The sequence below is a fragment of the Cygnus atratus genome, chromosome 12, assembly GCF_013377495.2.
Source record: "Cygnus atratus isolate AKBS03 ecotype Queensland, Australia chromosome 12, CAtr_DNAZoo_HiC_assembly, whole genome shotgun sequence".
NCBI classification, from domain to species: Eukaryota; Metazoa; Chordata; class Aves; order Anseriformes; family Anatidae; genus Cygnus; species Cygnus atratus.
The window spans coordinates 2,334,412-2,361,334 of NC_066373.1; the positions used below are offsets into that span (position 1 = coordinate 2,334,412).

Here is a 26,923-nt window from a genome sequence, read left to right on the forward strand (position 1 = left end):
AAATCCCCAACACTTTCATCCCACAGTTCGCTTTTATTTTTATCCAGTGCATCCCCCCAGGCTCATGCCCTGGGGCCACCCACAGGCCCTCTGCTTCCATTTTGTGTGAGGGAGGGGGCCATTTTGTGGGTTCAACTGCCTCTTCTCAGGAGAGGAATACAAAAAGATAGCACAAAAAGGGGCTCGGACTCGGCGGGTGGGCTATAGGTAGTGTGTGGAGCTGGGTTAAAACCTCTGCCCGGCGCAGCGAGCCTCACAGAACCGGGACAGTGAAGCCCCAGCTCGCCGCTTTGCCTCAGCCCCAACCCGGAGCTGCTTGAGGAAAGGCGGCGGGGCCACCAGGAGCCGAGCCGAGCCGAGCTGAGCCAGCCGGGCCTGCAGAGGGCCCCCGCGGCTCGGGCAGGAGGCGGGCCGCGGCCTGGAAGCACCGGGCCGAGGCCGGCGGCGCTGCCCGCCCCGCGGTGCACCCAGGGCGGCGAGGGCGGCGCGGCGAGCGCGGTGCGTCCCGCGCGGCCTAGCGCGGCCTGCCGCCATGGGGAAGAAGGGGAAGCGGGAGAAGAAGGGGAAGGGGGCTGAGAAGACGGCGGCGAAGATGGAGAGGAAGGTGTCCCGCAGAGCCAGGAAGGAGGAGGTGAGGGGCGGCGGAGGGGCGGTGCGGGTCTCGGGGAGTTTTGTGGGCGCTGCTCCCTTGGAAGGGAGAGCTGAGGTGGAGAGGCGTGTGGTCGAGGGCACCTCGGGAGAAAGGAGGGTGCGAGAACGAGAAATGGTGCTTTAAGTTGCCTTCCATCTCCCCCAGCCTTTTCTTGAGGCCTTAAAAGCGAAGGAAAATGTTTCTGTGCTCCCTTTCGCTGCGTGAATGCAGCGTTATGCACAGCTGCAGACAGGGAAGGTGCCGGCGTATGCCTGTGCTGGCTGCAGGGAGAGCTGCTGCCATGCTACAGGGGGGAAATCCCCAGATTTTGGAAGTTTGCTGGGATGCAGCTGCTGGCAGGGAAGGGTTGGCTGATGGAGGTGGTGAGCATGGGGCTGTCGGAGAGACTTTGGATCAGAAACTCCCCCTAGCTGCCGGCCTGCTTGTGCCCTCGGTGCTCGGTGTTCCTGTACTTCTTCGGAGGCAGATTTAAATTTAATCCTGGAAGGGGATAAAAATACGTGTAGGTTTCTCTCCAGCTAAAGTATAAACTGGCAGTAGACAAGAGTTTCCCATGACATTTGGGCAGTTTTCCATTGCAGACAAAGAAGAGGACTAGTTGGGTTGTAGCATATATTTGGTCATAATTTTGTCAGGGTTTAAATAATAGCTATTTCCATGCCCATTTGTGCGATGTTTTTGCTGCAGGAGCAGCAGGTGCATGCTAAATGCACTTTGCATGCCACCCTGTTAGGCCTCTTCTGAGCAACTTGTCAGTGTTTTAGGAGAGACTAATCTTTAAAGCATATATGGAAGTACTTCAGCATCCATTTCTTTAGACTGAAGTCTAAAAAAAGTCTAAAAAGTCTGCAGACTTTTTTTTTTTTTTTTAATGGGGAAATTCTGGGAGCGAACACTGGTTTTGTATGGTGTGCTGGTGGTTCTGTGCATATCAAGGAACTTATGTCTGTGTTTTTATTTTCAGGAGGATCTTGAAGCCCTGATAGCAGAATTCCAGAGTTTAGATGCTAAAAAGACCCAAGTAATTGAGACAGCCTGCCCACCGCCCTCACCCAGGTAAGAGGTTTTGTGAGACTTTGACCATCCCTTACACAGCTATTTATGAAATTTATTTATGTAAAGTTACTTGTTGAGAGCATGATATCTGGCTTGGCTGATACCTGGAGTTATAAAGTATATGGTATATTGAATCCCTGGATTAAGAATGGGACCAAACACATATTTTTTAGTCTTAAAACTCCCTTTTTAATCATCCCACTAGTACAGCTAAGGAGTCAAAGCACTATTAAGTTAAAGGGCGTTGCAAAAGTAAGAGCTAAAAGGAACCTTTGGATTTGGACTAGGAAGCTGAAAGAATTCACAAGGATGTGCTGTGAGGGACGAGACGCTTGATCTGTAGGCCTGGGGTCTGCATGGTGCTAGGTTCTGTATGTCTGTTTGATGTGGCTTGTTAAAAACCCCTCTGCGTGATATCTTTTTCCTCCCGATATGGAGGAACAAGTCAGTCTCCACACGGTGAATAGTACTTTGGTAGGATGAGTGGTGAACAGTGGTGACTGCGGAAGAATGATGCAGATAAGTTGATATGAGACAGCTCAGTTCTACCCATAGTTATGTGCCCTCATAAAACTAATTTTTGTTCTCGACACACCAACATTAAAATTCAAGAGCTCACGTCAAAAGGCATGTTAAATGACACTGTAACGTGTGCGCCTAAAATAGGAGAAGGTTTCAGACGGTGTCAAATTAATCTTGCTGAAAGTTTTTAAGAAGTTAATTTCTTTGGGGAGTTTTTCACCCTGGGGTGAAAATCACAGCCTACTAATTTGGCAGCTGATGGAGAGACTTTTGTGTCTAGAGGGCTGAGGTGCTAATGCTAGCTGAGTTAAAGGCTGCAAGCTTCTGAGTTTTACAAGTCTTAACATCTACTCTTTTGGTCATCCCTCTTTTGCTTGCAGGCTGAATGGCTCCCTGTCTGCTCACCCTGAGAAAGACGAATTGATCCTTTTTGGAGGTGAATATTTCAATGGCCAAAAAGTAATGTATACTTCAATTTTTTTCTTCTTTTTTTCTGCACTCCCCCTGCCTTTTACTGTAATTTGCATGAGTCTCATTTGAAGCGAAGATTCAAAGCAGCAGTCATAAAATATGTATTCGTTCCTGAATGAGAGCAAAATAGCCTTTTAATTCTGCTGTGATACTGTCTCATGCCTGAACAGTTGGCAGGAAGGAGACATGCTAGAACCCATTAAGGAGTCAGAGTGATTGTCTCGGCATCAATATTTCAGGGCTTCATAATTTCTCCAGACTTAATAGTAGCCATCTCTGACCCTCATTTTTGATAACTGTTGAAGAATCTCAGTCTTCCACCTTTCAAAGCAAGATAATTCTGCAGTTTTGCAGCTGGCAAGGGATTGCCTGCCTTGGAGATGTGTACAGTAGCAAATAATTGCGAGTGGGAACGCTTTTACTGAATTTCTGCAAGTTGCACGTGTTTATTGTGCTCCTGGAGACACGTTGGTCTTTCCAACCCTGAGAAGTGCATACTGTAGTTAGAAAACTCAAGCCTCCCGGTGATATTTGCCCCCTGAGGACCATCCCATGTGATGTACTAAACTAATTCTGTTTGCTTCACTACCTTAAGCTGTTACTGTCTCTGGAGTTGAGCAGCAGTTTGGACAACTTTAACCTGCACATCTCTGTTAAGCTCCAGCTTCGTAAGCCCTGATACCTCAAGCTGTCACAGTCTTAACCAAGGGTTTGGGAAGGAACAGTCCAGTCCAGTGGCTCACACTAAAACAGTTGCTGACTCTAGGGCTAGTGGAGGAGGTCGTTGCCCTCCTTCCCTGCCCGGTGGAGGCTGGTGAGCTGTTGCTTTTCAAGGCCAGGTTGGACAGGGCTTTGAGCAACCTGATCTAGTGGAAGGTGTCCTTGGCCATGGCAGAGGGCGTGGAAGTAGATGATCATTAAGGTCCCTTCCAACCTAAATCATTCCGTGATCCTACAAATCTGAATGGAAAGCTGGAGCTGCGTACCTTCTCTGCCTAACTCACAGATAACCCTCTGGGTGCCTATGCTTGGACAGACTGATCCTGTCCAGCAGAGAGCTGTGGTGATCAGTTTTGTTTTTTTGTTGTTTTTTTTTTCCTCTCTAACAGACGTACCTGTATAATGAACTGTATGTTTACAACATCCGGAAGAACAGCTGGACTAAAGTAGAGATCCCCAACCCACCCCCAAGGCGATGTGCTCACCAGGTAAGGTGCAGGGTGCCAAAGCAGCAGCTGGAACTGTTTTAATGACGGCTCTTCTTTTGAAGATGGCCTGTTTTGCTGCACTATATGGGAACCAGCTCAACCATCCAAAATTCCAGGAAGGTGCTGGATTTTCAAAACGCTGGTCAGGCGTAACTTAGAATTTGACCACAGTGCTACGGATGGCTGGGTTGCTGTGCATGATTAGTGGCGACAGGCCTGCCTCTGTGGGCACTACAGATCCCACCACTCCAGCAGTGTGAAAGACCCGTCAGTGTCAGGTATCCCTGCTAGCACGTAGCAGTTGGGCTTTGCCAAGTGTCCCGGATGCTCTGTGATGTGTCCTGCCTTTGGCTTGTGATTATTTTATTTTTTGTGGCATGTGGACTGTTTTTCTTCAGTGTCCGCAAAGGCAGTGGACAAAGTTGTCTGAATTTTTGCTGGGATATCATGGAACTCTCCTAGACCTCACCTCTTTGGTGCCTCTGTCATGAACGTCGCTGGCTGGTTGTGATGTGGAAGGATTTGTTTCTGTTTACTTTATGTAAAAAAGAAACTGGACGTAGAAACTGGATCAGAGACTTGTATTTTTTGCAGGTCTTTGGCCCTCGCCAGCTGTCAGATAGATTATCTTGCCTGTTGCAGCAAGTGGCTGGGTGACTGGTACATTTCAAAAGCTGCCGTACAGGATGCGAATGTTATTTTCCTACCTGTGGCCAAAGCTCTTTAGAGCTTCCTGGTAAGATCCAATACCCTGGCTAGGTTCATATTCCCTCGTTACTCTGTGCCTAAATGCCAGCCTTGCTCTGAGCTGCGTGTGCTTTCTTTAAAAAGAAAGGCTTTGACTTGATATTTGGGCAACCTTGTGGTGCTTAAAATCTTGATTTCGGAGGCCAAATTCCACAAGGAGGCCAGAAATTCAAATACTCCTTCCCTGAGGTGAAAAGGAGGTTGCCTGGTGGGTGTGGAGTTGAGAGGTGCTTGTTTGTGTGTTGGTAGCCAGCAGGTGGCTGTCTAGAAGCTGAATCTGAGCTGAGCGAGCAGCCTGTGCATCAGGGAGCTGCAACTGGATTATAGCAGACATAAAATGAGAAACATACCAGAGGAGTCGTGCTTCAGCAATGAGTTTTCTGTCTGATAATTAATTACAGTCACACAGGAGACGGTTCAGCCTCTTTAGCTGAATGGCTTGTTGTCTTCCCTGTGACTTTATTTTTAACACGTTTTCTGCATTAGCTTAAAGGTAAATAGGAGTATGTCTATGCATGTTTTCAGTCTTATTTGTCATCTCTGGTCTCTGACACACAGTCCTCTGACTTAGGCTGGTTTCATTACATCAGTTCAACAGAACTGAGGGGAGAATAGCCATGGCTGGCTGTTGTCAGTTTGAGCTGTTTGAGAAAAAGGTCTGGCTGTGTAATGAATTTAGAGCCAGCTCTTCACAAGGACACACACAAGTATGAGCAGGCTGTTGTCTGTACCTTCACTTAAGTTTTTAATCACTAGATACCCATGAAAATCAGGCGTGGATCCCCTTTGTTTTTAGGTAACTTCATGTTCCCACAAACCCTGCTTGCAAACACACCCAGTGTTTTGTCATGTTTAATTGTTGCGTGTACGGGCTGGTTTGTGTCAGGGCATGGTCATACGTTTAATGCTAGAAATCTTCTTTGTTGCTTGCTGGAAAAGACAGGCAGGTAATGAAGCCCTTCTGAAGAAGTTGGGATAACAATACTGATTTGTGAGGGTACCCTGGAAAAAATGTGTGGGGAAAAAAGCTTAGATCCCTTTTTGGGATACCTGTATTTTGCTTCTTAGTCCCTGTGCAGATAATTCCAGCTAAGTGGAGTCTTGCTCTTCGCTTCCTGCCTCGTAACTGTCAGCTTGTGTTGCAACAGGGTGTTTTGATGCTGCTCTGTGCAAAAATAATAAAACAAATCCCTTTGATACTCTTCTCTCTGCTGCTGCTTGCCTCAGCCAAAGCGGTAACAGTCTCCTTTTGTTCAAATACTGCACACTTCCTTCTGTGTTTGTGTTATTTTTTTTTTCCTTCAGATAAGAGCAGTAATGCGTTTCAGGTCTTGGAAAGCTTCAGGTTTGGACTTGCACTGCAGCTTGGCTTCTGAACTGTTTTTTGTTTAATAATCTACAAAAAATGGTAGCGTGTAAAGGGCGGTTATGCACTTAATGACCTTTTCCAAAAGACTTTTCCCTGCCTTACTGTGCCTGCCCGATGTTGGGATGTTACACGCCTTTTAGAGGCAGGAAGTGCCCACGTTCCTCTGATGGCTTAGGGTTCATCATCCGCCAGTATGTCTTCTGCACGATGCTGTTCACATGACTAAAGGATGGGTGAACTGTTGCTGAACCTTAGCTGTGGAGAGATTTCCTCTGCTGAACAGAAAGATTTGAACTATGTTCTTAAACCAAATCCCAAGATGCTTCTTAGAGAAGCTCGGGAGTGAGTTCCTTGGCCCACCTTCCTGTGCCGTAGGGAAGATGTGCCACACAATGAGTAGCTTACATTTAAAATTCCTCTTCATTCAGCCCCAGAGAGCTGCTTTTGCCAAGCACGGCAGCAGTAGCTGCTACTACTTGTTTACTCCTTGGTATTTGGTGGCAACTGTGCATCTGACCTGTCCCTGGTTCCTGCACTCTTGTCTGATCCTGTTCTTCCTTCTTCTCCTGACAGGCAGCGGTGGTGCCCACAGCTGGTGGGCAGCTCTGGGTGTTCGGCGGGGAGTTTGCGTCTCCCAATGGGGAGCAGTTCTACCACTACAAGGATCTCTGGGTCCTGCATCTGGCTACCAAGACCTGGGAGCAGATCAAGTAAGTGGTGTGTTCTCGAGTCAACAACGTTGACCTCACGAGGAATTGTGTCAGCATGGTCTGAACTTGGTTCCTGCTGTGGTGCTGTGGTTTCACAGCTGTCTGCTCAGCTCTCCCTTGAGTACAGAGGTGCCTGTGCTAGAAACGGTGGACAGGGCAACCTCCAGAAAGAAGTGGAAATGGGAGGTGTGTTCCAAGTCCATTGAGGACAAAGCCATTTTATTTATTAAGTGCCTTTTGGAGCACGGATGTGTTTGGGTGTTAAGTAACTGAAGAAAGGAGTATCCTGAACAGCACTGTGTCCTCCCAGTCACAGCGAGTGTAGGTATGCAACTTGAAAACATTAACTGTTGCTCAGTTTGGGCTCCATCTGGGCCTGTGCTCGTGGCTGGGCTGTGCTAAACCTCAAAGGATCTCGCCCAGTTTTACCATTGCTTGAGAAGACAGCTTGTCTTCCCCACAGGGCCCAGTTCACTCCTGATAACTGGCATTTTCTGTCTAAAGATTCCTTGGGATAAACCAGTAATTCAGACCCATCAGGGTAAGTATGTGCCAGAAGCCCTGGAAATGTTTGATGGGAGTAGACACCTAAATATCTTCGGTGGATCTGGCCCAGAGTCTGCTAATGTTTCCTTAACCTTTGGCTTCTAGGTTTTTCTGCTCACTTATATTTACACATGAGATGAAGATTTCTGGTGGGTCAGCTGGTAAACTGAGAGGCAAGAGATGTGGCTTTGGTTCTGACTTCGACTCATACTTTCTTTTAGGCTTTGGGATTGTCTTGATTGCAAAATTAGCCAGAACACAGCCTTGGCTGGGCTGAAGCTCCTGCACAGCTGACCCTTGAGGTGCCGCTGGGGAAAGCAGCAGCTTTTGAATGTTTGCTCATCTGCTGTTTGACCCGTCAAGCTCCTGAGTGTGAACTCCTTGTCCTTGCTTCTGGTGGAAAGCCCTAAATCTGCCTGGGCTGATCAAGTCTTGCCCCGCTTACAAAGTGCAGGTGCCTGTCATCTGCGTCTTTCTCTTCTCGTGCGGTAATTGAGAGGGTGGTTCAGGGCTGGGCTATGCAGAAATGGATACCCTGCCTCTGCCTTGGCACATGCCTGAGGCCACGCATTGACTCATCGTGCCTGGTGCCTGTCTGCCTTTCACCCCCCCCGTAAAATGGGAGCACTGGGATTGCTTGACGAGGGGAATTTGGAGGTTTAATTTTGCTAATGTTAACGTAGCACGGAAGAGGCTCTGGCGTGGAAGGTGTAGGGGAGCCAAAGAGCAAAAAACCCCAAGGAGTCCAAACCATGCAGGGTTTGAAAGGATGCTACACAGCGCAGTATCCTGGCAGCAACAGCTCTGCGAGAGTCTGGGGATCATCCTTTTGAGTACCTCTGGGAGGCTGAGGGAAAACTGCTCTGTTCTTCAGCGGCTGGTTCCTGTCTGTCAGTGTGATTCTTGGCTCCAGACCTGGCAGCGTTAATCTAATAGCAGCTGTAATTTGTCATGTTACAGGAAGCCGGGTTTACTCTAGTGAGCCCTGCTTGGCTTTGAGAAGTGGGGGTGAGAGAAACTCTCCAGAATGATGGAGGGCTCTTTAAGAGGTGCAAGGCTTAAGAAGACCTGTCAGCGTGCAGGCTGCTCTGCCTATTGTTGCGAGCCAGAAGCCGACGTAATGACTGTGACTGTACCCCCCCCCAGCTCCCCCAAAATAACTTCCGAATCCCTTGCTCAGCCTCAGCCAAATAAAGGGGATGGAGCTCGAATGCATTACGGCCCTACCAGTTTCGTGAACGCAGGCGGGGGAGAGGAAGTGATGATCCCCATAGAGTCCCTGCTGAGAGAAAGGGTTGACATTTCAACCAAACTCTGGGTTGAAAAAAAAAAGCCTCACCAGAGAGCAGTGTTAATACCCAGCTGCAGGGAGAGCGAGGGCGGGAGATTGTTTTTTGTGAGCCATCAGAGAATCCGGATGAGGCTTCGTTAGTTCCACCAGCGATGGCGCAAATTGTTCTCCTGTGGATTTGCAGATGCGTTGCTGTAGAGCTGATTTAGGGTTATCCACTCCTGAAACAAATGCTGCAGTGCCTGACCTGCCTGGGAAGATGAAATTAGGTAGTTACAAGGCTCAGCTCAGCCTGCATCGTATCTCATGTGGTACAGTAGCCTCGGGGATGCTGGGTGTACTGCAAGAGCCTCTGTTCCCACCCTGGAGCAGAGCATGAAGTTTGCATGTGCTGCAAGTTGCAGGACACCGCCAGCAGTCCCTGGCCCCAGGTGGACTAAACCATGGCAAGAGAACTTGTTTGGAGCTTGTGATGGGTTATTATGGTTAGCGAGGAGGGAAGCAGGTCGGTAAGGTGAGCTCCTACTCCTCTGATAAGCAGAAGCAAGTTCTAGGTACCATGCTTTTCCAGCTACCCGAAGCTGCCTTCTGTCCCTGGGTGTTGGTAGTCAACACTGGCTGCCATGACACAGTGGAAGGATGCATTTGGAGACATTGATGCTTTGTTGTCTCTTAGTAGGTAAATGGGTTGACATTTCTGAAGTGAGCATCGTAAATTCTATGAGTGAAAGTGCCCTGGGGGGATGATCTTTCCTTCCTCCCTGCCCCGTGCAGGATCAACTCCATTTGAACTTCCTGGGGCATTTGGGTGGACAGCTGTCTTTCAGTCTTGCCGTAATTTTGAAACCACCCGTGCTCTGGTTCCAGTGTTGAAATAAAACAAGGTGCATCTCCTCCCCGTCCTCGGGCAGAGCTCCAAGAGCTGCATTAATTAGGCATCTGGTGGAGGAGGCTGTGAGAGGATGTCTTTGTTTTAATGCTAACCTGGCTGAGTGTGAAAATCAAGTTTCTGCTGCCTCTCTGTTTTTCCATACAGCATCATGATGACAGTCAGCTTGGGAAGGGGAAGAAGAAAGGACAGAGGTGATTGTTGAGTTGTATGAGGGATTTTTCTGTGCTTTTGAAACTCTTGATTTTTAACGTCTACTGCATTGCACTTCCTTCTGGTTATTCCAGCCCCACACCTTAGATTTCAGACAACTGTGTTGTCCTTCCTGGCCTGTGGTTTGTGCCAGAGACCATCTTGGTGCCATAAGAAACTTGCCTGTAAAACACCTTTGAAGAGAAAACCTTGAATAACTCACCCCTGTTCCGTGTCTGCAAAGGCTGCTGGGGAGGTGGATCTCCAGTATCTCCTAGCGCAGAGCCACAGTCGTGTCAGCCAGCTTGACAGAGTTAAAAACTGCAAGCAGCTATATTCACTTGCATTTTGCGTGCACGAAGATGGCCCAAATGCAACAAATCCCAGCCTGTTAGAAGACATGCCAGTAACTGACTTTGCTGACTTATTGGGACCACCTGATCATGTGTGTGATCCATGAGGTTGCGTCAATGCACGAGTTTGCTACTCTGCCTTAGAGCTACGCAATATTTTAACCTAATCGCCTCATTCCTTCCTAGAGAGAACGTTTCTGTTCAGCTCCGTGTGGCCCAGTGCACTCCCTCGAAGAGAGACGGGGAGTGTCACACGTTGGGGTTGTACTTGGGAACTGGAAGATCCCTCCTCTGTGTAGTTCTTTGTCTTGCTTATGAACCTGGATAGCTCCCTTGCCTTTAATTCTGGCATGCTAATGATACTTCACAGTTTTGTGAGATGTGGTGCTATAAATATTTCAGGGTAGCATTTCACAAGCGTATGTTTAACGCTGTTTACAGAGAGAACTGGAGCAGTCGCTGCAGTGCAGGATGCCTTTCAGCACAGGTTTGTTTATGACTGATGACTGTTCTTGCTCGTGTGCTCTTTGTCACTGGAAAGATCAGATCCTGCAACACAAGGTAGAAAGGTGCTTTGGTGCTTCAAGAAGAGAAGGGTATTTTGGTGCAGACTTCTGGCAGACCAGAATTGAGCTTGTGAGCTTGTTCTTTGGTAGATGAAGATCCAAATGTACGACTGTTGATTGACTTTGCAAAGGATTTGGTCTGGGGGTTCCATGCCTTGTGGCAATTGTGTTTTCACTTGTGTACCTCCTAAATAAGTATACGAACATCTGGGTATAATGCCTGTATGCCAATGAACAGAATACTTGTCGTTTGCATTTACAACCATAAAATACGAAACACTGAAGTCCTGGGTTTCAGCTGCCTTGTGTACTGGAGAATAAAAATGCTTTGTGCTGAAATGCCCATTTATTGGAAAGTTCTGTGCATCATCATTTTATTTTTTTTCCTGATGAAAAGGCATGGAGATTCACCTGAACTTCCTTTGGATGGAGGAATGAATGAAAAGGTAGCTCACTCATGCAGCCTGTAGACACTGTGACATGCGAGTCATTAATTCTTGAATCTGGGGGCTGAATTCAGGTCTGTAACATTACTATAAGTCCCAGAGTAACTCCACAAGCAAAAGCAAATTCCTTATGGAGCAGTTTTGATCAGACTTCTGCTTACATGTGTAGAGCCAGTCCTTATCCAGATTTATCTTTTGATCTATTTTTAAAAAAAGCCTGGAGAATTTACAGCTCCCTCCCACATGTCTGCTTTCTGGTGTCAACCCCATGAAGTAGGCTATTAATCATAAAGTCAGCGAAGCCATTTCCAAAATGTTTGTTTTGGGCCATGAGCAGTGATACAGGTAAAAAGAGACAGTCTGCGTTTGGGAATCAAGGTTTCAAGCTCGCAGCAGGTGCCTTCCGGAGTGGCAGCATGGCTGTATGCTGCTGCCACTCTTGCTTGACTGTGTCATGCGTTTTTACAGCGCTGTGTTTGGGGAAGAAGGGCCTGTATGAATTGGTCTATGTAAAAATACTTTCAAAGAGCAGTTGTTGCTAGTGTAGAGGGCATCTCCTTAAATCAAAGTGTATAAACAGGCCTTTTTAGCTGATGCCTGTACGGTGTGTAATGCTAAAGCCAAGGAAGCTGAGATGGCAAAATAGAGCGCAGGATGAAGCCTTCTGAAACTGTTCCAGCATCTGCTCTCGTAGCTTGTATTGCTAGCCTAAGGAAAGAGGAGAAGTGCCTTATAATTGAGAGCAATTGATGCTGGTGCCAGTGAGACTTCTCTGAATTCGGATCAGGCCCCAGCCTGGATGTTTTTGTTTGTGACTTAGAGTTAATTGTATGCTTGTGGGAACTTGTTTATTAAAACACATGCATCAGTGAATAAACGTTTTACCATTCAGAATTGATTTTTGACTTGCAGGAAATGTGTTTGAGAAGCAAGGCAGGAGATGTTCTCTGGGAACAAGGTTTTATTGTTAATGTTGATTTCTAATTCCTTCTTTCCTTTAAAAAAAAGATTTTAAAAGGTGCCATCCTCTGGAATAATAACATGGAAGCTTTGTTATAGAAGAGAAAATGATTTCAGATCCTGATGAAATTAATACAAGAGGTGATGTTCTGCAGGGTGGTACTTAAAAATCCAGTAAATGCCTAGAAATCCCTACTCTCTGTTAGAATAAAGAGTCCAAGCAATCAATATTAATTCAGGCGTACCCAAACGCTGCTGTTCTGCTTGGAGCTCTTCATTATGGCTGGTGTGAGATTGTCATTTCTGATGGTGAATAAGGGCTCTCATTTTCTCTCTCCACAGAAATCCATCACTGCTCTTTACAGCTCCCCGCTGCCAGTTAAAAGCGGAGCAGGAGGGTTGGGGGGTTAGGTTTTGTTGTTGTTTTCAGCGGAGAGCAGGTTTCTAGGCCCTGCTCCTGCAACCATTTGACACGTGTTGATGCTGCCTGTTGAGAAACCGTGCTGGGTTAGGTGGTGCTAACTGTGTGTGCTTTGGGAGGCTCCTCAGCGAGACTGAAAATGTGATAGATTAATCCAGGGGGCAGAGAACAAACACACAAAGCAAAACCCTTTTTTCTCTGTGTTTGGCCTGAAGTTTCCTTTGTTCTGAGAGATCTTGAAGACTTCTTTGTTCTCTGTCTCATGTGAAGCTCTGCCTGTGGATGAACATGAAGGAAGGTGCATCTTCATTGCCTCTCAGGAATGTCGTTGCCAGCTGCCCGGCTTTGCCAGAAGCTTTTGGATGTGACAGATGGGGTGATGTTGCTTGTTCCTGGAAATGGAAGTGGCATATTTAACTGAAAGGTCATGCAGCCTTGAATAGAGCAGAGCAGCGATGCTCCTGTGATAAGGAAGATAATAGTGATAACTTGTTTGGCTGCAGTGCCTTTGTTCTTGAGGAAACCTAAGTGATTTACACTCTTCTCACTGGTTTGGTGGTATATCCTAGCTGCAGGTAGATGAGTGAAGATGGTATGGATAGGTCATTTCCTACGACATCGAAGGAGAGTGGATGTCAGAGCCGGTTTTTGGCTCTTACCTGGTACTTAGAGAAAACATCTCTGCCTGGAGTGCTGTTCTTGCAGTTGTGGGAGCTAACTGCTAATCATTAAACTCTCCTGAAAAATTACCTCCTGAGTCATAGCAGAAAAGACTTCAAGTCTTGGGTACTGTTAGAGACTAGATGGCTTATCCCTAGGAATAAAGCTGTTACTGCAAAATGCCTGTGTTGCAAATACCAAGTGTTACAGGCAGAGCACATGTACTGTTCTGGAAAAAAGCATACATCTGTGTTAAGGCAGCAAAGTTCCCCCATGGCTGGACTGGCCCACTAAGAGGAAAGGGAACTTTGCTGATGAGTGGAATTCCTTTGTCTTTCAGGGCATCAGGAGGTCCTTCTGGAAGAAGTGGGCATCGCATGGTTGCTTGCAAAAGACAGCTGATCCTCTTTGGAGGTTTCCACGAGAGTGCAAGGTGGGTTACTGCAGGATGGTTGGTAGTATTGACTCTGTAACAAAAACAACAGAATTTCACAAGCAACAGGAAGCTGGGCTTTAATACAAGGATTTTCCTTAGCAATAGTTAGCAAACTGTATTTTTACGTTAGAAAGAGAAGTGATCTTGGTTTTAAAACCTTCAAGTGTTTGAGAAACCACTGTGTCACTTAGATAATCAGTGAAGTAGCTCCTCATCCTCATAGCTAAAGCTCAGTACATCCCTTTTGGCCTCTGCCTCCCATCAAAGAGCCTTCTCTTCCTAGAAACGTCTTCCCCAGTAAGCTCTGGCATGCCGTGTGAGGGCACAGCTACTCTGTCATGGGGACCATGAAGAGAGCTGAGCTACATATTTTTTCAGAGATGCTAAGCTGCATAAGTGCGGTCCCTGGGAGCACAGCACAAGTTGTAAAGCCTACCCTAGATTTGGCTGAGTGCTTGCCGGTTTAACCAGAGCTGGACATTTTCCACTAGCAGTGTGTGAGTTGGCTAGTTGAAAGAGAGCGTGTGTGTGTGTATATATGTATTTATTTTTTCCCTCACCCCCTAGACAGACATAGCAGTAATCTGTTTTGATCTTTTTGTGTTCTGGTTTAAGTCACCTCGGATTGTGTTTCCTGGAAAGAGTTGATGAAAGCTCTGTTGTAGTAAGGAATAACATGGGTAAAAAAAGAACCCAGAGAGGTCTTGCTTAAAGAAGCTTTGTTAAATGCATGTTGTTGCACTGAAATAGTAACCTTCAACTGTACAAATCTTCTGTATATTGCCATGGCTACAGGAGGAGAAAAAGCCATAAATGCAAAGAGTTGAGTAAGTTGTTGCACCTCTTCAGAGGTTCCTGGTGCTGTTCCTGAAGTGATGTTTTATCCTGTCCTAAATGATGGCTGTTACAAAACCTCATGGTGTGCCAATTTGCCCTCTGCAGAGATTACATCTATTATAATGATGTATATGCCTTCAACTTGGACTCCTTCACCTGGAGCAAGCTGTCTCCATCGGGGATTGGGCCTGCTCCAAGATCGGGATGTCAAATGGCTACCACTCCTGAGGGCAGCGTAATCATCTATGGAGGCTACTCCAAACAGGTAGGAGGGACTTCGTGGTAAGGCAGTGCAGCATTTCCCAAACGCCAAACAGAACAGTTGATGGAAAAGCTAAAAGGCTAAAATGAAAACTGAAATGTGACAAATTCAAATTGCCTAATTAGGGTCAAAGCGATGGTCTTGACCTGTGGTGGTTGTAGGGTTCTGTGCTTTGACCACCGGGAGAGAGCAATGGGCTTAGTGTGTGGGAGAGTGGAACTCAAATCTCTGTTCTGCTCCTTCCCTCTGCTCTGTTTCACAAGTGTTGTCTGCAGTGCAAGATTTGGTGATCACATTGTGTAACTTGCTGCTGCTTTGGCTGATATTTCCTCTTGTCAGGCAGCTGCCAGATCTCCAAAAACCGCTGGTAGTGAGTGCAAGTTAGCCTGTGGTGGACGTGCCAGCTTGGAGTGATTGTGCAATTGTGCCACTACATTGTTCACACACGGTGTTGTTCAGGCTGCTGTGAGCCAGTACTGCTACCAGAAGTGGCTTCTTGTCTTCTAATTGTCCCTTTGTTCATGCAGTTGTCCTGACCGAGGAGCCGATCTTGATTAAAACTAACGTATTTTGCTGCTAATCTAATCCAACATAAGGAGGTGATGTTCTGGAGGTAGGAATAAGCAACTGGAAGAAACAGCATTTTTTGACAATGGTAGTGGTTATTGCCAACTTAAGGCATTCTCGGGCAGTACTCCTCCATGCTGCAGCACTTGCAGGTTGCCAGGAGCCTTGTGTTTTCTTGGATCAGGGAAAGAGTTACGGCAGCAGCACTAGTTAGCAAACTCAATAAGCCAAAGAAGACTTTTGATGAGCACCAGGCTTCCTCTGCTCTGCTTCTTGCTTTGTTAATCACGGTAATTTATACCGGGTAGGCCTTTAGACCATATGTCCTCATTGACCAAGTATCCCTGTCTCCATGCTGGGATGGAGGAAGTAAATATTTCATGGAGCAAAAGGCTCTTGCGAAAGCTTTTAATGTTACGAACGCAGACTGAAGACCCGGATCCTGCTGCTGCTGTCTCAGTGGAAAGGCATCGCTTCCAGCAGTGCATCGCTGGGGGAGGAGGACGCGTTGTTCTTCTGATGTGAATAAATGAACAGAGAAGAAAAGCAGGGAAAGAGGAGAGTAGTCTGGCTATATATTTAGAAGCATTTGTGCCTCCTCATGGCCTGCGCTTAGGGCTCTAACTCCTCAGAGGCACATTTGATTAAATAGCAGTAACAATACAAAGGCATTTTCTACCCAAAAGGGCTTTGTCTGCTTCCTGTCTCTGACTTGTTCCCTCGCTCTCGAGGCTGGGGGAAGCTTGCATGCTCTGCCAGGTGTGGATATCTTACGGCTACTGGAAGTAGCTGGGTTTCAAGTGCATACCGAGCCCTGGGGAAATACAAAAGTTGACGCGTGTTTGCAGTTCTGTTCTGCTTTACGAGGGTGGGCTCTGCTGCACTGCTCTGGGTTGTTTTGAGCTAAGAAAAATGAAGTAGAAGGGATGGGGGAATGCAAAGCTGCCCTCAGCCTTTTGTTGTGACAAGTAAGCACTCAGCCTTTATGCAGGGCACTGAGCGAGGATAAGAGCTGGATGCAGTTCCTCTCCAGCTTGGAGAACAGCTTTTAGATTATAACAAGCACTCGTTAGGAGTCTACTTCCTTTGTAATATAGAGAGCTGAGTCTGCTGCTCTCTGTCGTGCCATTCCTAACAAAGACTTTGCTTGTGTCTTCTGCAGCACACGTGAATTTTGGGGCAGGAACGGTGCAGCCAAGCTACAGACTGACCCAAGCACTGGAGAGAATTTTCTCTGTAGCTTTCTTGAGATGCAGAGGCACCAAACCACCAAACTGCAGTGGGCAGTTCTGGTGCACTATATCCCGTGGTCCCGTTAGCCCTTGTAAAGCTGCTTTGAAGTACTGTACCAAAATAGCTGTGTGGTGGGGTATAATGCGTGTTGCCAAAACAAAAAGAGACATAAGCCCAGGAGATTCGTAGTTATGGGTGGAATTATAGGTATCTGTGTACCAGGCTGGCTGTCAGGGCCCTATAAAGCCCGAGCACCACTATCGGCTTGCAGCCAAGAATGTTTCCCTGATCAAGTGATCAATCTGCCCGTCCTCAGTCAGGGCAGCAGGCACTGTGAGCTAGGAAGGGAAAAGCAGAGAGGTTTGGTCCATGCCTTGGTTTACTGGAACTGGACAAAGAACTGACCACGGAGGGTCAGTTTTCAGTAATGCCTTTCGGTCTGGGCTGTGTTGCTAAATTCCCGTGATGCGACCCGAATAATTCCTGGCTGGGGAAATGGAAGCAGAAAAGATCAAATGGTGTCTGAGGCACTCTGGTACTTGTGGACAGAGGCAGGACAAGAACCCTGGTACCCAGACATGTTGGCCTGTGCCAGCCACTCCATTTTGCTGTCCCAGAATGTTAAGTTCAAACGGTGAATGTCCAGGGCGCAGAAAAAAAAGGGGAAAAAGAACATGCGAGCTGTGCAACCCTGAGTGCTGCTGCCGTGGGATGTTGGTGCACAAATTGAACAAGAGCACGCCTGATACTCTAAGAACACGATCCTTAGCACAACGGTGTCCTGGTGTTCATGTTTATCATTTCTGAATATAAAGACAACTGAATATTAAAGACAACTCCTGTGGTCACTTACAGAAGGATTGCCGAAGGTGTTGGCAGCCCTGCCGAAACATACCCCAGAAGCCCGTGAGACGCTCAGCCTTGCTCGCCCGCTGATCTTAAAGATGTCCTCGCCCGTTTCCTTTGCTGGGAACGGGGCTTGCTGCAGCAAGCTGCATTTTTGGCTGAATAAAGCAGCGAGACCTCTCTATTGCTAGGCAACGTGAGCACACTGTGCCTGACTGGCACAGCGAATGCAGCCGGGAGGTGGTGGAGGCTAACGCTGCTCTACCTTGCAGGTGGAAGCAGCCTACGAGCCACGGGGGGGCTGGCACTGCGTGCGTGCAGGGCTTTTGGATGCCAAAGGAGGCTAGCGTGTGTTATTTTTTTCTTTTAGTGGTGAGCTCTGCAAAGCTGAAGTGGATTCTGCTGGGAGATTGCTCGTGGCAGGGCTGGAGACTGAACGGCAAGGTCTTGTGGGAAGCGTTCCCTCCGCAGTTCTGCCTGCTAAAGGCTTCTGTTAATTGGATGTGTTTGGCCACTGTTGATCTCTCTCTTTTATTAGCCGTGTTTAGCAGGTTATACACAGGGAATCCTGAGTCCCAGTCTTCTCGCGAACAGCTCTTCGTGCTTCAGTCCCCCTGCTCTTTGAAGGGGGATAGGCATGGCTCTTGCTGTTACTGAAGGTAGAAGTTTTTAGCTAAATCCCATAAAGCTCTTGTAACTTGCTGATTTACCTGTATGTGCAAACAGGTGGGTGTCCTGGTTGCGAGGGGATTGATCTCTCCAGTAGCAGCGTACTGCTTGCTGGTGAAATGTCTGCTTTTGAGCCAGTGTGAGCTGGGGAAAACAGGCATCGCTTTGACAACAAATAACTAACTCCCACTCCACCTCATTGGGGTTTTCTCAGCCCAGGAAGCTTTGTCATGTTGCATACGCAGTGTGTTTACTACAGGGAGCCGTGTGGTTTTCAGGAGAAAAATGATGCAGTTATTCTGCGCAGCCTGTAGGATAGTGAAGCCAACAGCTCTCTCAAGAGATGTTGTTCCCCCTTCTTCCATGCCGACAGTGCTCATCTTGCTGTGCTTGACAGCTGTGCATGTGCAGCCCTCAGCCTGTGTGGCCCCTACACACAAGACCATGATCTGTGCTTCGTATTTGAGGACGAACATCAGCCTACTTGGGATTGCAAGAGGAAAAAAAGGCCGTTTCCATGACTGTTAGCAGACATGCACTTTGCAGTCGCTGGGCTGTGCTTCAGTGCTGCAAGCTGTGAATCCCCCTGCCCATCTCTCCCCTCTCCTCTCCTCCTTCCACCCATCTCTGACAGCTCTTTGCTCAGGTGAGGCTTGGAAGGGTGTTTGAAGTGAGGGCCAGACTAAAAAGGCTCAGCTGCCCACAGCCTGCAGCTCGCTGGTGACTTCTGCCGCTCGAGACCTGCGTGACAGAGAGAGCAAAGCGTGACATTGTCAGCGCCTGGTGTTTGCTCTGCGCAGTGACTCACAGCCCTTGGAACTTGAGAGCTACTACTGTAGATGCCACAATTTGTGCACTGCCAGTCCATGAAATTGGTGTACTTAGCGCACTGTTCCTGGAAGGTGTTTTAATGCCTTCTTGTCCTGGCAGCCTACTCTCAAGGTTTTGTCCAAAGCGGGTGGCTCTGAGCCCCTCCAGCTGTGTCCCCAGCTCCTCTAGTGATGCATCAGGACTGCTGACCAATGCAAAACCTTGTCTTGCTTGTTTTCCATGTGCTAGAAAAGTGGCAGCGGCAGAAGTTGTTGTCACTGTGTGTGCCCTTCCTCAGAAAACAGGCCTCTCACTGATGCTTGATCCTGCAGGCTTCCTGTCCCTGGTGTGCCTGGTGTTCTGTGGCTCCAGGATGGGAGGTAGAACAGAGCAGTTGTTGACTTCACTGAAGTGATTGCACAGAAGAGGATCTCTCCAGCGTAGGTACCCTGTCTTGGAGACTGAGTCTTTCAGTGCGCTGATGGGATGCTTGTGTGCATGTAGCGAGGAAGAAGATGTGCAACAAATTTCCCAGGACAGACCCCGGTCTTTGAGTTAACTGAAGCTTCCCTTTTGCTGCACTGTGAGTAGCGTTCTCCTGTTTCTCACAGCACTTCGTTATCAGCCTTCCCCAGGGCTTTTCAACATCACCCGAGTTACAGCGTTGTTGTGCAACGCCTCAGACACACTTTGTTCCCCTTTCCTCTCTGCCTTTCTAAGAATTGAATGCCGTTCCTAAGAGCCGTCTTCAGGGTGTGCTTTCTGGAGCAAGGGGCCTCGTAATAACAGCACAACGTAGCCTACAGTAACAAAACCTACCAAGTGCAGGGCGCTGGATTGGGTACAGATAGGGAGCAAGAACAAGACGACACCATGGCGTGCACCCAAAGCTCTGCTCCTTCCAGAGCACTGGTCTTCAACCCTCCCAGCTTCTGCCAGGATCCACTGCCTGCATCCTGGCAGCGGTCACACAGCACAGCAATGCCATCGCCCCCAGGAGGAAGGGAATTACAAGGAGGCAGGAGCTGTGCATGAAGGATGGGTGGGTAATGACGTTATTAAAAGACCTCCTACGGTGGCGTTGCATAGCGCTGCTTTCCAACGGTGCATGTTGCTACGAGCACTGGAGTGCAGTGAAAGGAGCAAGGGAAAATGCATTTTAAATGATGCATTTAATTACTTCACCTGGGGCTTGATCCTGCTCTTGCTGGTGTTTTGTGGTTGCCTGTAGTAGGGCTGGAAGTGGGGCTTCTTTTTCTGGTCGGGAGAGAAAGCTGATTCTCAAGGCTCGGTGGGGCTCAAATACTGTTAATGACGGCAGCAGTCGTGCTGTGGGGCAGAGCTGTCACCTCTGCCTTTGTTGGAGTGGGATGGATGTTGGGGGGTGGCAGGGACTGCGGGTCTGCTGGTCACAGATCTGTTCTTAAGCTTGGGCCGTGCAAATGATGCAGCACAGACGCTCTGAGCTTCTGCTCAGCATTGAGGGGCAGTGTCCCAGAGGGCCGTACAAGCCCTGCTGGAAGTTGTGTGTGGCACTTTGGAGCGGGTGTCTGCTCTCCCTTACAGCTAGAGGAGCAGAGGCACAGATGTTAAATTACTCCCCTGCTGTCCGTGGCAGAGTAAAAGGCAGAATCTTGGGTTTCCTTGGTGCTGCCCATCCTTGCTTTCTTTTTTAAAATCATCCCCTGTGATAATTATTTTTCTGGGTGCCCAAATTCCTGCCCTCACACTGCATCCTGCAGACTTTATGAGCCCACAGGCCCCAGGATGTGTTGCAGCCTGGAGAGCACAGAGCGGAGGGAGGCTCCGGTTGGCACAGGCAGAAGTTGCTTGTGGTTTGTTACACGTCTCCCACTACTCGCTTGTAGGATGGGACTGAGTGAGGCGTGCTTGAAGTCATGAGACACCAGCCTCCATTTGTCCCTTCTGGCTGCCTCCCTTCCCTCCTGAGGCATTCAGATTGCTGCTGCTCATCACAGAAGCCTGGTTTGACTGCTAAAGCTGTGAGCTCCGGAGGCACAGCGTGACTACCTGTGTGGCTTCTTGTTGACCCTATCACAATGTATGCTCGTTCAGCGTGGGAACATCTAGATTCAGGCTGTGATTGGGCTTTTCTGTGGGGTGGTGAGCTCAGAAAGGCACGTCCTGATTTGGGTGACTTTCCAGGCCTTGAAGAGTTGGGCCTTCTGCGGTTTTGGCCATTGAAATTGTTTCACCGAACATCCCTGTCTTTCCCTTCTCTGCAGAGAATTAAGAAAGATGTTGACAAAGGCACCCTGCATACAGATATGTTCCTGCTGAAGGCTGAAGGCTCAGGCAAGGAGGAAGGTAAGCTGCTGCTCCAGCTAGGAGGGCTGTACTGGAAGTGATGCTGCAGGACTGTGAATGCAAATTCTCTCTCTTCCGTTGAATAAGAGGCCAAAAGCCCCAAACCCAGGACAAAATTTCCCTATTAAGTAAGAGCACTATACCCCAGTGTTTGCTCTGGGGCTAAACACAGCAGATGAGTTGATTTAAGTATTTTTTTTTCCCAGGAGTAGTTAAGTGCATTTGTATACCGGGACTCTAGCTTAAAAAAAAAAAAAAAAAAGAGAGTGAAAGAAATGGGAGTTACTGAGAGAGATTAGAGAAGTTACGTCCTCCTTTTTTGCACGTGTGCTGGAGAAAGGAAGGTGGGCCATCACACATACAGGCAGCCATTCCCCACCACTGTGCTCTGCAGAGGGAAATGGGGGATGGGTGCTCATTGCTGCAGCAGACTGCAGGCCCCGCACCTCTTCTGTCCCCTTCTCCCAGTCCATTTTACAGCCTGAAAAGATGAGGCTGTGTTGTCTTTGCTGAGCAAAGCTGGCTGGTTAACTGAAGGCTGTAGGGAGCCATGGTGCTCATCTCCAGGTGACTTGGTTTCAGAGCTGATGTGAATGGGAGCAGTGACACTGTGAAACAGCTCGGGGATTGGAGCTGCTTGAGAAACTTCTGCGAGGAACTGGCAGAGCTACTGGAGGGAGGTTGGGGTGTACTTTTGGCTGGAGAATCACTTCTAGCTCGCAGCATCGTCTGTGTTGACGTTTCCCAATTGGCCCCAGAATAGTCTGAGATGGACTGGAGGGTCTCCAGGCTCCTTGCGTAACGATGTGAGAAGCTCTGGCCTGCACAGGCAGCTTCAGGAAAAACTACAAGGAAAGATATTTTAGGGATTTTTTTTGGTTTGCGTGTGGGAGGGAATTAAAACAACATTTTGAAATTCTTGTTCTCTGGGACATTTTGAACACTGCTCTTCTGTTTCTCAACAGAAAATCCTATGAATTCCAGAACTTTTCCCACTGGAAATTCCTGCTTTTGAGAAGCTCTTTTTAGTAGTTGTGGGTCATCTATAAACTCTTAACAGAGAAGATTAGGATACGATCTTGTGAAATTACTGAGAACAGGGATACCAGTAAGGATAGTGCTTGGTTGGTTGGTTGGTTTTCTCCCATCTATCTGTGAGTGTCCTCAGAAATAGGAATTCCATCACTTCCCTTAGGAGAGGGTGTATTCTGTCCTAGGCTAAAGGGGTAAAACAATCTTCTTTGGTCTGGTTTTCTAAAATGTTAAAGCTGTGACTGATTTCCTTAAACCCAACCGTCTTAAAGTGGGACTTGGGGAGGCAGGTTGGTCACATATATTGTCTGGATTCCAGACCCTGCTTGCATTATGTCCTGTTTATAGTTTATCTTTTTGAAATTGTGGTTCCTTCAGAAACGCATTGCCTAGCCTGTGCGTATGCTTCTGCCAGCCTGCATTTTAGGGATTTACTCTAAATCCACAGTAGGAAGGATTGGAGCAAAAGCAAAGGGCTTGGAGCACAAGCCTTCTCCTGAGTACTTTTTTCTTTTTTAAAGTTTGGGTCTCCTTACAATGAGCTGTGCTCGTTCTTGGGGGGTAATGATGCAAGTTGGCAGATAAGGTACTGTAGTAGCAGGGGACTTTGGTGTTGTATGAGCCCTGTGGGGTAACTGAGGTACCTTTCCTTGCTATCCAAGGCTCTAATCAATCCTGGTTTGAAGTCCACCTTCCTGTAAAGGTGTACACACCTTTCAATAGGCCCCTTGTTCCAGAAAGCACACCGTAAAGGTAGCTCTCTGCGTCTGCTTTTATTGGAAACATAACTACTTTCTAAGAGTAGGAGAAAAGTGTGGATTAGTTGGGTGATTGAAGTGGAAATGCAAGTGGTGTTCTGATTAATCTTATTGTTGAGCACGCACAGTGCGGTTCTGAGTGTCTGAAATGGATCAGGGAGACACTTGCAAAGATTGCTGGAGAACTGAAGGATCTCAAAAGATGTGAAAATGGTCACGATTCTCCATTTACTGATGCTCATGTTTGTTTTTATCCGTTACCAGACAAGTGGGCATGGAGTCGGCTCAACCCATCTGGAGTGAAACCCACTCCCAGGTCTGGCTTCTCCGTGGCAGTGGGTCCCAATAACCGCTCCCTTCTGTTTGGAGGTGTGCATGATGAGGAAGAGGAGGAGAGCATTGAAGGGGACTTCTTCAATGATATTTATTTCTACGATATTGGGAAAAACCGCTGGTTTCCTGGACAGCTAAAGGTCTTGTTTTAAAAATAATCCAAATGTCTTCAGTTCTTTCTCCTTCATCATCTGTAACATGCTCTTTTTTTTGGCCCCGTGCAACTTCCTCGCAGTCCTTCCCCATCACGTAGCCCCTTGTACTTTCCATGCCCTGCTTTCACAATGCGGTGCAGACTGTCACCCTTCTCGGGACAGAGGAAACCTGTGAGCCCTGATGCTTGTGCAGTGAGTGAAAGTGGTTCAGGAGGCAGTCCTCTTCCTCTGAGAGTCAGGCTGCATGTGCCCTCTTGTTGTGTAATGCAAAATGAAGCAAAGCAGCATGAAAACATAGTTCCAGTGTTTTACTAGAGGCTGGCTCCCAGTCACGTGTAAGTCTGACGTGAGCTAGTTTGGTAAAAGCTATTCTGAAAAGATCTTGTGTTGCATTGAGATAATGGCCTCCCCCTTTTCTCCATTGTTGATGAGCTGCCGAAAGGGATGGAATATTAACCCTTGACGCATAGGTACTTCAGAAATGTGGCCCTCAGATCTTCAGCTTTGTTTGAGCCGCTCTCAAGGGGGAAGCAAGGTGCAAACAACTTGGTTGAACTTCTTTCTTTCCACCCCCACTGTTTCTGGCTTTGTCCTCAAAAAGGAGAAGTCAATCACATAATAACAGGCAAACATCCACTCAGGTGTTTGCTTCTGCCTTCCTAGCTGACTGTTTTCTAGCCTTTTCACACGGTACTTGGAAGACCTGGAGTGCTTCCTGATAATGCACTGTAATTTAGCACCCAGCAATTGTTTCGATTTCACAAAATGGTGGGTTATTTTCTCTTGCTCCTGTCATAGACCAGTGGACTGTGTGTGTGCACGTGCACGTGTGTGCATACCTGCAAGAGAGAGCAAAAATGCTGTTTTCCCTCTCTCTAGCAGTGCTGCTGTTGATAGAGGCAGCAGCTCCACGCCATGGGTTCTCCACGGGTTTCATTGCTCTTTGTTTTATGGCTGGTAGAAGTTCATGCTGAGTGGAAGGTTGTAGCTCTCACCTGAGGCTTACAGTTCTAGTGAAAAATAATTGAATTCACCCCCCTCCCTCCCAGCAGCATCCACAGTATTGTATTAACTGCTGCATGTGCTGTTAACTGCACACAGTTCACATGCAGTCTCCCTCTGCTTCTTGTTCCTATTAACAGGGACCTAAGTCAGAGAAGAGGAAGCGAAGACGTGGCAGACAAGCTGAGGCAGAGGGAGCTGGAGATGAAGAGGTGGAGAAGCAAGCTCCGCAAGGCCCAGTGGAGATCATCAAAGAAGTGGTGGCAGAAGATGGGACTGTCATGACGATCAAGCAGGTGATCTCTGGGCCTGCAGGAGAGAAGGAGAGGTCTGAATCGGAGGAGGAGGAGGAGGAAGATGGAGCCTTGAGCCCACAAGTAGAGCCATGCCCACGTTCAAATGCCATGCTGGCGGTGAAGCACGGGGTTCTCTATATGTATGGGGGAATGTTTGAGGTGGGTGATCGCCAGTTCACCCTCAGTGACCTCTACAGCATCGACCTGCACAAGATGGAAGAATGGAAAGTGCTAGTGGAGATGGATCCAAGTAAGCTCTGGTGGTGGGATGTCTGTATGTATGCCTTTAGTGTAGCAAAGCCCAGGATGTGGTTTCCAGGAGTGCTGTATTTTAGAAAGAAAGGACCTGTGGAGTTTCCTCAAGGAATGGTGATGAGCTATGAACAGTGGTTCTTCCTAGACAAGAAGTAGCTTGGAATTATGGGATATGCAGTGTCTTATAATTAGTACCACTACAGAAACCTGTCTTGTCCAGAGATTTGCAGTAACTTCAGAGAGTGAGCTCTGGTCTGTCTGCTTTGAAAACGAAGGCATGTAAACAGAGCATATCCTGCCAGGATATGGATTATCCTGGAGCATATCCTGCCCTGGAAGCTCACAGTCCACGCATGTGTAGCAGGCAAAGGGCAGAAAGGCAGGAGTCTCTCTCGTAATTGTGGAGCTGTAAAGTGCTTGGGAGGAGTCTTGACTCTTGTCAGCGTTGGCATTAACCAGCTTGCCTTCCACAGCTGTCCTGTGCTGTTTAATTCTTCCTGACTCTATTAGATCTCTTCCTGCTGTCCCCTGCTGCCTGTCAGATCCAGGCCCTGTACAGTGTGTGGATCTGCAAGGGAAACAAATACAGCAGGGCTCTTAAGGAGCATGTCTGACCTTGCCCTGGCTCCCTCCGTGACATTTCTGGGTGTAGGAGTAGGAAACAGGTGGTTATTTATTTCTTCTCTTTTCTTTCTAATCAAAGAGGCACAAGAATGGCTGGAGGAGTCGGAGTCGGATGAAGAGGAGGATGATATGGAAGGTGCAGAAGGCGGGGAAGAGGAAGAGGAAGAAGAGAGCTCTGAAGAAGAGAGCGAAGATGAGGAAGGTAACGATTAAGATGAATGTTTACTTCATACTAATATAAAGTGTATTTTGGTACAATACTTGATGGCATCCAGGTCAGATTTTCAGCGAAGTTTTCATAGCACACGGTTCTCAAGGGGTGTAGGAGAAATTTCTTTGGCTACTGAGGGGGTTTTAGGTTATTACATTTAAACACGTAAACTGAAGTGTAGCCTCGGATGGGTTGGCACATGGGAGAGCAGACTGACTTGATTAGCTGTTCGTGACCTCTCTTTCTCTCTTCCTCCCATTGTGTACTAGGAGAAGAGCAACACCCATCTGTTCAGCGTGATGAGAAGCACGCAGACTATCTGTCCAGGACGGAGCAGTATTGGATTAAACTAGCCCGGAGCAACATGGGCCCAGATGCCAAGGAGAAGAAGGTGGTGAAAGTGGCACATGCCATGGCAAAGACATTCTATGAAGATTCAGTCTAGATGATGTGGAGGCTGTTCTGTGAGTGCAGAAACATGCTGGGAGCAGTGGTTGGGCCCACTGAAATCAGCCTGATGTGGCAGGCAGTCAGTGTATCCAGAAGGCTCCCTGGAACTCCATAGGAGTGCCTCTGGGCTGACCTGTCTCAATATGCCTGGTTGGTTAACGCTCTCGATGTGCTGTTATTCCCCGGCGGTTATGGGAGGATCTTGAGGAACAGGATTGGTGTCCAAGCACTTGTTCTGAGACTGGAGTATATAATACTGTCATCATTTGTTCAAAAGTTGTTTGGAGTCTGGGAAGACAAACTGCACATCACAATGGTTCTCTAGTCCCAAATTCCCCACCCTTACTGGGGCCAGAACTTGCCCCCAAGGATGTCTATAATAAACTTCTTTGGTTACATCAACCTGATTTTCTCAATCCCATCCAAATTTTTTTCTCCTTTCTGCCAGCTTGTGGCAGAGGGATTGCTGCCCCCTCTGTGAAATGTGCAGGTAGCGGTAATAAGATGCACCAGCAGCCCCGAGGTGTTGCTGCATTGTCTGGAGAAACCTGGGAATCCTTCCATAGGTTGTCTGTATGACAGCCACTGTAACCCCTGATTCATGCAACAGAAGAAGTCTCTTCCTTTTTAGCATTAGCTGTAACGGGTTTTGCTTTTGCTTGTGGAATCCCCCACTTCAGTTTCTCACGTTAGCCAAGAAGCAGTTGTCCTACACGTGAACACTATGACCAGTGAAACGTCCTGCCTTGAGACCTGATGG

General features: G+C 47.8%; 1 protein-coding gene across 1 annotated transcript; it reads left to right on the forward strand.

Moving 5' to 3' along the window:
* Window positions 1-414: 414 nt before the first annotated feature.
* On the forward strand, window positions 415-26,565 carry KLHDC4 (kelch domain containing 4). Its single transcript, XM_035566266.1, has 12 exons — window positions 415-631; window positions 1,617-1,708; window positions 2,611-2,689; window positions 3,811-3,909; window positions 6,599-6,735; window positions 13,400-13,492; window positions 14,438-14,597; window positions 20,966-21,047; window positions 23,102-23,310; window positions 24,468-24,873; window positions 25,582-25,704; window positions 25,983-26,565. Exons 1-12 carry the CDS (start codon window positions 533-535, stop codon window positions 26,156-26,158), a joined length of 1,755 nt encoding a protein of 584 aa, XP_035422159.1. The 5' UTR covers window positions 415-532; the 3' UTR covers window positions 26,159-26,565.
* Window positions 26,566-26,923: the final 358 nt, after the last annotated feature.